The sequence below is a fragment of the Schistocerca nitens genome, chromosome 9, assembly GCF_023898315.1.
Source record: "Schistocerca nitens isolate TAMUIC-IGC-003100 chromosome 9, iqSchNite1.1, whole genome shotgun sequence".
NCBI classification, from domain to species: domain Eukaryota; kingdom Metazoa; phylum Arthropoda; class Insecta; order Orthoptera; family Acrididae; genus Schistocerca; species Schistocerca nitens.
This window is the reverse complement of record NC_064622.1, coordinates 35,897,012-35,909,281: the sequence shown is the minus strand read 5'-3', so window position 1 is coordinate 35,909,281 and position 12,270 is coordinate 35,897,012. Positions and strand designations below refer to the sequence as shown.

General features: G+C 44.4%; 1 protein-coding gene across 1 annotated transcript in view; it reads left to right on the top strand.

Moving 5' to 3' along the window:
* The first annotated feature begins 512 nt into the window (after window positions 1-512).
* Window positions 513-12,270, top strand: part of LOC126203546 (laminin subunit alpha-5-like) — a 233,683-nt gene continuing 221,925 nt past the window's right edge. Inside the window, exon 1 of the mRNA XM_049937869.1 lies at window positions 513-641. Coding sequence (XP_049793826.1) covers window positions 563-641 — 79 coding nt within the window. The 5' untranslated portion in view covers window positions 513-562. The remainder of the gene's footprint in view (window positions 642-12,270) is intronic.

Here is a 12,270-nt window from a genome sequence, read left to right as displayed (position 1 = left end):
GACAGTCGTTCTTCCCGCGAACCATACGCGACTGGAACAGGAAAGGGAGGTAATGACAGCGGCACGTAAAGTGCCCTCCGCCACACACCGTTGGGTGGCTTGCGGAGTATGAATGTAGATGTAGATGTAGAAATCGGTTGGAAACTTTCCTCATGTCAGCACGTTGCAGGTGTCGCCAGCGGTGCCAATCTTGTGTGAAAGCTCTGAAAAGCTAATCATTTGCATATCACAGCACCTTCTTTCTGTCGGTTAAATTTAGCGTCTGTAGCACGTCATCATCGTGGTGTAGCAATTTTAATGGCCAGTAGTGTAATTTTAATCAGACTATAGACCACAACAACAACAGTCAATGTACCAGTTGACCTTCTGGTTTGGCCTGTAGGAAGGTTCGAGTATCATGGTACCATCCTTCGTCCTTTGAGGAACTGCTGCGCAGGCTGCGTCCGACCTCCACCGAGGGATCACCTCGTCAGGCCGGGGCCACAGCGGGTATTTAAGGGACCGGCGGCCGGCTGATGCAGCAGTGAGCGAGCGCCCGGAGAGGACAGACGCAGCCACCAACATGTACGGCCGCGCATTGCTTTCCTTGCTCCTCGCTCTACTCGCGGCCTCCTCGACGTCGACAGACTACCACAGGATGGGTGCGTAAAAGGCGGCGACTTCTGGCTACAGCGCACTCTGGGCTATCTTCTGTTTGCTTTCCTAACAACCAATACACATCTGTTCTTTGGTGCCATTTGTGAAACAGCTATTTAATTACTTGCATGTCAAATGGATAATAATTTACACTCCAAAACAACGCACCACGAAGGGATTACCTAAATGGGTCGCGAATGTCAAAGTCACAGTTCGGATTTCTAAAGGGTTCTGATATTGAGAAGTCTATCTACACTTACAGTGAAAATCTGCTTAATTCATTAGACAAAAAATTGCAGGCAACTGGTATATTTTGTGATCTGTCAAAGGCATTTGACGGTGTAAATCACAATATCCTTTTAAATAAATTATAATATTGTAGTGTAACAGGAAATGCTGCAAAATGGTTCAAATCTTATATCTCTGGCAGGAAACAAAGGGTGTTATTAGGAAAGAGACATGTATAAAGCTATCAGGCATCATCCAACTGGGAACTAATTACATGTGGTGTCCAACAAGGTTCCATTTTGGGGCCCTTACTTTTTCTTGTGTGTATCAATGACCTTTCATCAGTAACATTACTGGATGCCAAGTTCGTTTTGTTTGCCGATGATACAAACATTGCAATAAATAGCAAATCAAGTGTAGTCTTAAAAAAGATCAGCTAATAAAATATATGTGGACATTAATCACTGGTTCCTAGACAATTCTTTGTCACTAAACTTTGAAAACACACACTAGACGCAGTTCAGAACTTGTAAGGGGTGTCCCACGAGTATATGCCCAACATACGATGACAAGCAGATAGAAGAAGTAGACAGCCAAAAATTCTTGGGATTACAGCTTGATAATAAATTCAATCGGGAGGAGCACACCACAGAACTGCTGAAGCGTCTTAAGAAATCTCTATTTGCAAGGCGACTTGTGTCAGACATAGGGGGCATAAAAACGAAAATGCTGGCATACTATGCGTACATTCATTCCATAATGTCATATCGGATTATTTTTTGGGGTAATTCATCACGCCAAGCTAAAGTTATCCGGGCACAAAACCGTGCAGTAAGAGTTATATGTAGTGTGTGACTCAAGAACATCCTGCAGAAACCTGTTTAGGGAACTAGGGGTACTAACTACTGCTTCCCAATATATTTATTCCTCAATGAAATTTGTCATTAAAAATATATCACTTTTTCAAAGCAACAGCTCAATTAATTGAATCAATACTAAAAATAAGAATAATCTTGACAAGGATTTAAAGTCACTTAGTCTTGTACAAAAAGGTGTGCATTATTCACGAACACACATTTTCAATAACTTGCCAGCAGCCATAAAAAGCTTAACAACCAATGAAATTCAGTTTAAGAGAAGCCTAAAGGATTTATTTGTGTCCAACTCCTAGTCCATTGATGAATTTCTCAGTAAAACCAACTGATTTGTGTGTGTGTGTGTGTGTGTGTGTGTGTGTGTGTGTGTGTATAACTTCTGCACGATGTTCCACATCCTGGAGTGGAGGACCTCCTCACTACGGATCAAATGGAATGAAAGTAAATCTAATATAATCTAATGTAATCGGTAAATGTGATGTAAATTTACAGATAATGTCAGAAATATTAAATAAGAGGAAAAGCTTCACAAATGGAACAAGTCAGTAACACGTTGGTCCACCTCTGGCACTTATGCAAGCAGTTAAAAAAATGGTTCTGAGCACTATGGGACTCAACTGCTGTGGTCATTAGTCCCCTAGAACTTAGAACTACTTAAACCTAACTAACCTAAGGACATCACACACATCCATGCCCAAGGCAGGATTCGAACCTGCGACCGTAGCAGTCGCGCGGTTCCGGACTGCGCGACTAGAACCGCTAGACCACCGCGGCCGGCTGCAAGCAGTTATTCGGATAGTCAATGGTTGACAGTGTTATTGGATGTCCTCCTGAGGGATACTGTGCCAAATTAAGTCGAATTGGCGCGTTGGATCGTCAAAATCCCGATGTGGTTGGAGGGCCCCGTCCAGAATGCTCCAAGCCATCTTACTTGGGGAGAGATCGGCGACCTTGTTGGTCAACGTAGCGTTTGGCGAGTACGACAACAAGCAGTAGAAATTCTCACCTTGCTGAACGGTAAGCCCAGGATGGGCCACAAAACGGGGAGTAGGGTATCGTCGACGTATCGTTGTGCTATTAGGATGCTTCGGATTACAAACAAAGGGGCCCTGCTATGAAAAGAAAAAGCCCCCCAGACGATCACTCTTCGTTGGAGGAGGAGGAGGATATTTGTGTTTAACGTGCCGTCGACAACGAGGTCATTAGAGATGGAGCACGAGCTCGGATTAGGGAAGGATGGGGAAGGAAGTCGGCCGTGCCCTTTCAAAGGAACCATCCCGGCATTTGCCTGGAGTGATCCAGGGAAATCACGGAAAACCTAAATCAGGATGGCCGGACGCGGGATTGAACCGTCGTCCTCCCGAATGCGAGTCCTCACTCTTAGTTGTCAGGCCATATGGCGGGCAACAGTCAGGTTGGTCTCCCAGCGCTGTCTGGTCATCAGGGCTCGGTTCCGAGAGGGACCCATCAAGACAGACAGTTCTACTCAAGTCAATGAGATTCCAGATCGAAGACGTGGCTGAAGACGCCCCAGACAGCAGTGGTATACCAACCTGGCTGTCGCCCCCCCCCCCCCCCCCCCCATACAGTCGGACAACAAGGAGTGATAGTCTTTTCATAGCAGGACCCATTTGGTTCTCGTCCACGGCACCCTTACAGCACAGCGATCCTTTGACGATATTCTTCGTCCCGTTTTCTTGCCCTTCACTGAAAGTCATACTGGGCTCACATTTGAGCAAGACGATGCCCGCCCGCACCCGGCGAGAGCTGCTACTGCTTGTCTTCGTGGTTTCCAAACCTACCTTGACCAGCCAAGTCTCCAGATCTCTCCCCAACTGAGAGCCTTCGGAGCATTTTGGGCAGGGCCCTCCAACCATCTCGGCATTTTGACGATCTAACGCTCCAGCTGGACAGAATTTGTAACGATATCCTCAGGAGGACATCCAAAATATCTGTAAACCAATGCCAAGCCAAATAACAGCCTGCATAAGCGCACCAGGTGGACTAACACGTTATTGACTTACTCAGTATGTGAAGCTCTTCTCATGAACAAATCTTCGAATATTTCTGAAATTTTAATCATTTGTTTCTCTGTACATGTACCTCACATGCAAGTCGCCGAAGTGCCATCAGCTAAAAAGACTTGCAATACGGCGGCCGAACCCCGAAGGGGATATTCCGGCCAATAATTGCCGTACGCTCATTTGATCTCACATCTATCGATTACCGTTCCATTCGCATAATTCCTTCATGGTGCGTTGCTTTTTCTTTTGTCTTAGATAATATACTTTCCCAGTACATAATATGACAACATGCTGATGTTTTACTTGAACGTCAACCTACTCTTCTTTACATTTAGCGTTCTGTGCTCTCTCTCTCTTTGGTCCAGTGACTACGCACCTTTTAAATCGCCAAACTATTTCCAGAGCTTCTAGTCTGATCGTTTCACTTTCAAAAGTCACGCGAGAACGCCATCATGCGTACGACTTACTTCTCTCCCACCTGTCTTATCTGAAGATATGTGTGCATCCAAACCAACGTTTGATACATTACCGGCCAGGACAAAATCTTGACTTGTATCAAATGATACAAAATTCCTGCACTGGCTAATTCTTTTCTTCGGACTGTTCAGTGCGCTTCTTAAACAGATACTCTGAAGCAACACAATTTAAAGCTTGATTCTGTACAAATCACCGATAAAAGGAACAGAAGCTACTAAATAACTTGAAGCGCTTTTCAGTTCGAGACCTTGCGAAGTTTTATATGGCACTGATTTTAATTTTGTGTGGCAAAATGTCTGTTGGTGTGATGACGTGTTCAGTTAATGATATCGTTGACATGTTCAATAAGTTCGATATTTTTGCGCCCAATTATGAATCTCTGGAAACTGAGAGTGACTAACTGTCGAAAAAGCTTGCAGAACTTTCTCCCATAACGCCACAGATTCTTTCCATGTAGTAGTGTTAGTTTATAACTTAACACATAAACTGATTCCTTGAAGCAATTCTGTCCATAGTATCCTGTCTAATTCTTACGTACTGTCCAGTCACGTTAATACGACATTTGACGCTCAGACGTGCGAGAAGTGCAGGAAAGAGTAGATGAGGTTATCTAAGGTACCGACAGGGCTATGGAACATTGCCCACTCCAATGACATAGCCAGCTGCCCTATGTTTCCCAGATGAAGATCCATGGTGCGAACAGTATGATCGAGGTTGTACCACGGATTCTCGATTGGGTTTAAATCCTATGAGTTTGTTGTTAACGAGGACGGCCAACTCATCCTGCTGCCTTTAGAACCACACATGTACAGTGCAAGCTGGTGACACGTTGCATCGTCCTCCTGGAAGATTTCATCGCGCCTAGGAGAAACCAACTGAATGTGGGGGTTGACATGGTCTCTAAGGATATATAGATATTTGCGTTGATCCATTATGCCTGATGGGATTCGAATTCGGTTTTACAGAGAGTACTTTACTGGATTGGCTCCTTACTTAGCTTGCACTTATCGTGAATCTCTTGCCCAACGTAGAGTCCTGAGCGACTGGAAAAAAAGCGCAGGTGACGCCTGTATATAAGAAGGGTAGAAGGACGGACCCTCAAAATTACAGACCAATATCCTTAACATCGGGTTGTTGCAGGATTCTCGAACACATTCTCAGTTCGAATATAATGAATTTCCTTGAGACAGAGAAGTTGCTGTCCATGCATCAGCACGGCTTTAGAAAGCATCGCTCCTGCGAAACGTAACTCGCCCTTTTTTCACATGATATCTTGCGAACCATGTATGAAGGGTATCAGACGGATGCCATATTCCTTGACTTCCGGAAAGCGTTTGACTCGGTGCCCCACTGCAGACTCCTAACTAAGGTACGAGCATATGGGATTGGTTCCCAAATACGTGAGTGGCTAGAAGACTACTTAAGTAATAGAACCCAGTACGTTGTCCTCGATGGTGAGTGTTCATCGGAGGTGAGGGTATCAAATGGTTCAAATGGCTCTGAGCACTATGGGACTAAACATCTATGGTCATCAGTCCCCTAGAACTTAGAACTACTTAAACCTAACTAACTTAAGGACATCACACAACACCCAGTCATCACGAGGCAGAGAAAATCCCTGACCCCGCCGGGAATCGAACCCGGGAACCCGGGCGTGGGAAGCGAGAACGCTACCGCACGACCACGAGCTGCGGACTGAGGGTATTATCTGGAGTGCCCCAGGGAAGCGTGGCAGGTCCGCTGTTGCTTTCTATCTACATAAATGATCTTTTGGATAGGGTGGATAGCAATGTGCGGCTGTTTGCTGATGATGCTGTGGTGTACGGGAAGGTGTCGTCGTCGACTGACTGTAGGAGGTTACAAGATGACTTCGAGAGGATTTGTGATTGGTGTAAAGAATGGCAGCTAACTCTAAATATAGATAAATGTAAATTAATGCATATGAATAGGAAAAAGAACCCGTAATGTTTGAATACTCCATTAGTAGTGTAGCGCTTTACTCAGCCACGTCGATTAAATATTTGGGCGTAACACTGCAGAGCGATATGAAGTGGGACAAGCATGTAATGGCAGTTGTGGGGAAGGCGGATAGTCGTCTTCAGTTCATTGGTAGAATTTTGGGAAGATGTGGTTCATCTATAAAGGAGACCGCTCATAAACCACTAATCCGACCTATTATTGAGTACTGCTCGAGCGTTTGGGACCTCTATCAGGTCAGATTGAGGGAGGACATACAAGCAATTCAGAAGCGGGCTGCTAGGTTTGATCACCACGCGAGTGTTACGGAAATGCTTCAGGAACTCGGGTGGGAGTCTCTGGAGGAAAGGAGGCGTTCTTTTCGTGAATCGCTACTGAGCAAATTTAGAGAACAAGCATTTGAGACTGACTGCAGTACAGTTTTACTGCCGCCAAATTATATTTCGCGGAAAGACCACAAAGATAAGATAAGAGAGATTAGGGCTCGTACAGCGGCATGTAGGCAGTCATTTTTCCGTCGTTCTGTTTGGGAGTGCAACAGGGAGAGAAGATGCTAGTTGTGGTGCGAGGTACCCTCCGACACGCACCGTATGGTGGATTGCGCAGTATGTATGTAGATGTAGATGTAGCTTATGCCACACACGATGAGGAGATGACTCAAGGAATGCCACGAAAACTTCCCCCAGACCATAACGCTCCCCCCTCTGGCCTGGGCCCTTTCGACAATTGTTGCAGGGTGTTTTTTTTGTTTTCCAAAACAGCCATCTGTCCGTGGAAGCATAAAAGTGATTCATCTGAAAAGGCCACAAGTCGATACTCAGTGGACGTCCTGTTCCGGTACTGGAGTGCAAATTCCAGCCTTCGTCGCTGATGAACAACAGTGAGCATGAGTGCATGAGACTGACGCCTGCTGTGGAAGCGCATAGGCAGCAAAGTTCGCTGAAGAGTCGTTGGAGAGACACTATAGCCTCCTGGTTTATATGGGCAGCCAGTTCCTCTACAGCAGCGTGTACACATTTCCGCAGCATTCGTCCATCTTTACCATCTATGCCGCATGGTGCACCAGCTTCCTCGGTGCTCGTTTTGGATAGTACCATTTCGCCACGTATAGTGGCTCTGAGCACTATGGGACTTAACATCTGAGGTCATCAGTCCCCTAGAACTTAGAACTACTTAAACCTAAGTAACCTAAGGACATCACACACATCCATGCCCTAGGCAGGATTCGAACCTGCGACCGTAGCTGCCGCGCGGTTCCAGATTGAAGCACCTAGAACCGCTCGGTCATACCGGCCGGCCCATGTATGGTGAACTTCAACAACGCCGGCACGTGAATAGCCAACAAATTTAGCCGTTTCGGAAATGCTTCCACGCTTGGTCCGAAGGTTTTCCGCATTCGACTACGACAACGACTTCACTGTTGTCCTGAAGCGCTACCTCTGTTTAATGGGCATTTCACGTCTATACAAACATGTCCAAAACAGCACCGCAGTGCCAAAAAATGTGCTGAAAAAGGACTTAACAAGCCTGAAAAGAACTTTAAATGACTACCAATTATTATGTAACACTGGAATGACTGCAAATTCAGTAAAATATTGCCAATAACAATTTTCTCTTTTAAGATAAAATTCTTAAGCTGGGTGTTTTCGATGAATTGCGATCGATGAGCAAATTATCCGTTAAAATCGTGAAAAAAAACGATGTTTGGATAAGCTTATACACTACTAGCCATTAAAATTGCTACACCACGGAGATGTGCTACAGACGCGAAATTTAACCGACAGGATGAAGATGCTGTGACATGCAAATGATTAGCTTTTCAGAGCATTCACACAAGGTTGGCACCGCTGGCAACACCTACAACGTGCTGACATGAGGAAAGTTTCCAACCGATTTCTCACACACAAACAGCAGTTGACAGGTGTTGCCTGGTGAAACGTTGTTGTGATACCTCGTCTAAGGAGGAGAAATGCGTACCATTACGTTTCCAACTTTGCTAAAGGTCGGATTGTAGCCTATCGCGATTGCGGTTTATCGTATCGCGACATTGCTGCTCGCGTTGGTCAAGATCCAATGACTGTTAGCAGAATATGGAATCGGTGGGTTCAGGAGGGTAATACGGAATGCCACGCTGGATCCCAACGGCCTCGTATCACTAGCAGTCGAGATGACAGGAATCTTATCCGCACGGCTGTAACGGATCGTGCAGCCACGTCTCGATCCACGAGTCAATAGATGGGGACGTTTGCAAGACAACCATCTGCACGAACAGTTCGACGACGTTTGCAGCAGTATGGACTATCAGCTCAGAGACCATGGCTGCGGTTACCCTTTACGCTGCATCACAGACAGGATGTGATGGTGTACTCAACGACGAACCTGGGTGCACGAAAGGCAAAACGTCATTTTTTCGGATGAATCCAGGTCCTGTTTACAGCATCGTGATGGTCGCATCCGTGTTCGGCGACATCGCCGGGAACGCACATTGGAAGCGTGTATTCGTCATCGCCATACTAGCGTATCACCCGGTATGATGGTATGGGGTGCCATTGGTTACACGTCTCGGTCACCTCTTGTTCGCAATGACGGCACTTTCAACAGTGGAGGTTACATATCAGATGTGTTACGACCCGTGGCTCTACCTTTCATTCGATCCCTGCGAAACCCTACATTTCAGCAGGATAATGCACGACCGCATGTTGCAGATCCTGTACGAGCCTTTCTGGGTACAGAAAATGTTCGACTACAGCCATGGCCAGCACATTCTACAGATCTCTCACCAATTGAAAACGTCTGGTCAATGGTGGGCGAGCAACTGGCTCGTCACAAAACGCGTCACTACTCTTGATGATCTATGGTATCGTGTTAAAGCTGCATGGGCAGCTGTACCTGTACACGCCATCCAAGCTCTGCTTGACTCAATGCTCAGGCGTATCAAGGCCGTTATTACGGCCAGAGCTGGTTGTTTCTCGGTACTGATTTCTCAGGATCTATGCACCCAAACTGCGTGAAAATGTAATCACATGTCAGTTCTAGTATAATATATTTGTCGAATGAATACCCGTTTTTCATCTGCATTTCTTCTTGGTGTAGCAATTTCAATGAGCAGTAGTGTATTATGCATACTTATTTCAAAATGTATATGTGTCAAAGTACATAAATGTGTCGAAGTATTCAATAAACCGTCAAAATTTTACTGAGCCCCAGAATTCGTTTTATGTAAGCAGCATACCCTGCTATAACAGGAAAAAGAAGGGAAACAGCTGAAATATTTTCCTGTAGAAGGACAAGAAACACGAATATGCTCCTCTTTAAAAGGGTCTGATAGAAAAGTGAGGAACTAGTTATTTCAGCCTTCATTTCCCGTTCCCCATAAAAAATTTTCGCATGTGAACATATTCGCGCCTTTTTGTACTGAAAGAGAGTAGCGAAGAGCCAGTGACGATGGAAGAGAGAGGAGACAGTGCCAGGGGAAGAGAAAGAGAGAGGAGTAAGTAGTGGTGGCAGAGAAAAAGTGGCTGTGAAAGAGAAAGAGAGATGGATGAAGACAAAAGCAGTGGAAGCCGAAGAGAGAGAAGATAGTAATTGTCAGTGAAAGACAGTGGCAGTAAGGGGAAACGAGAGAAGTTTATGAAGGTAGAAGCTATTAGAGTGAAAGAGAGAGGAGTCAGATGATTGGAGACCACACACAGAAGTTGAGGTCTGGGCCCTATCAGCCCTATCAGCCGAACTTTAAGATGTAGATGTAGGGTAGGGAGTATTTTGGACAGTAATGTCTAACACATAGCAAGGGAGAAAAAGTAAGATTAACATGGACCCCGCAGAAGTTTTGAGATTCCAACACTTGGGGAAACAATGGCAGTGGGAAAGAAAGATTAAACGAGACGATGTAAATGAGAGAAGAGACAGTCGCAGTGGGACACACAGTAAATCACTGGGAGCAAAGGAGGACAGTGGGAGAGTGACATATACAGCAAAGGCAGTGGTGTGTACTGTACATCAATGGGAGAAAACGGATACAGTAGGAGAGAGACATAACAGTGGCAGTGAGAGTGTGATGTTGGAATGAAGGCTTAACTGCAAAGAGAGACTAGGTAAAAGAAGTTAGAATGATCAGCGTACAAACAGTATGAATATATTCGCATTCCGAAATTTTTGGTAAGGAATTCGGAATGTGGATTAAGGCAGCTGGTTTCCAATTTTTCCGTAGAGCCTTCTAAAGACCAGCATATTCACCTTTTTGTGTGTGGGTAAATTCCCTCCTTAATCCACTTACTTGGCACGTATTTCCTCAGACCACAATTTACAATCAGTTTAATCATTGCTAATAATTCATCTACAACCATCGTATTGGAAGAAAATGAGGTCCATTCATTGTCTAAGTGAGATGTAAACAATTGCTTGTCTGCTCTTTCTACCAAAAATACTCTTCTAGTGTTCTTGATGGACTTAAGAACTTTAGTAAACGTCGTCACTATTATGACATCATGATCACCAATCCTTGTCTCCATACTTTCACTGTCGGATTAGGCCTGTCTGTAGCTTCAAGATATAACATATATACCGAGCGAGGTGGCGTAGTAGTTAGCACACTGGACTCGCATTCAGGAGGACGACAGTTCAATGCCGCGTCCGGTCATCCTGATTTAGGTTTTCCGTGATTTCCCTAAATCGCTCCAGGCAAATGCCGAGATGGTTCCTTTGAAAGGGCATGGTCGACTTCCTTCCCTAATCCGATGAGACGGATGACCTCTCAGTTTGGTCTCTTCCCTCAAACAACCCAACCCTATAAAATATTTCCTTTATATGTGGGTTGTCGAACTAGAAGCTCAAGACAGTCTTCGGAAAACGTGTTCAAAACTACTGCACAATTTTACGTCGTAGTATTTTGCAAAAACTGTTACATAACATGTTTACAAATCTATCGTGCGCATTGAAATAGCAAGTGAAGTCAAATCTCAAACACTGGCTGAATAATGCAAGCGTAATGATACCAGCTGCCTTTCGTTGATACTCTGTTTAATTCAACATTTCTTGTCCTCTTGGTAGGGGTGATGCAATTGTGTAATTACGGCGGCCTTGGGGCTTTTAGTTGGCTCATGTAAAGGAAGATTCACTTGGGGAATGGAGAGTTGTTAAGATGTTTTCTGCTGGAATCCAGTCTCTAAGCAGGTAAAACACATGAAAACGGTCCGCTGAACTGGCTGAGCAGTGTTGTAGAGTCAGAAAAGCCTGCTTGCCATAACAACGCTTTGTACGTGAAGTGGAAGGAAACCTTTTTAACAGAGACAGAAATGTGAAAGACATGAGAAAACATAGAGCCACGAATGTGTGGGAGCAGCCGTTAAGCTCATACGAGGCCAGGTTGAGTACTTGTTCAAACTTTAGTAAGGGGTTCTCTGTTTGGCTCCTAGTATTTATTTTGACAATGGGAGAGAGTTCCCATCCGTGAGTATGAGGATGTCTCCTGACTGTTATCACTGAAAATCTGTTATGTAGTGGGAAAGACTTTCTGCCTTCTTCCTCGTACCAAAGGAGAAATACACCTTCCTGGTCAACCACAACAAAACCTGCAAGAGTTGGGAGTTGTTAAGCTTCTCTTTTTATTATTATTATTATTTATTTTATGGCCTTCATTGGACCACTCTAGTCAAAAATACAAAGTTGTAAACAAGTTGTTACACAGGGATACAATTTGGCTCAACAATAACTTAATATGATATTTAGGTAATATAATTATTAGAGTCTATTCTTATACGAAAGGTGTTTTGCTCTTCTGTCTGCCCAATATTTCTTCATTCTTTCAGATATTTTCTTTCTTTCTTCATCTGAGACCACTCTTCCTGTACTCCTTTTATTGATTTTCATTTGTAGTCTGGTTTGCGGGTCTCGCAGTATTCTGGTTTTCTGTCTTGTTTTTTAGGTCATCTACTGTAATTTGGAGTTCTTTTATATCTTCCTTAATTTCTGTGATCCATTTAATATCGCTCTTGCTGTTACACAATTTTTGTATTATTTTTTTTACTAATTCTGTTTTCTGGAGTTCTCATCAC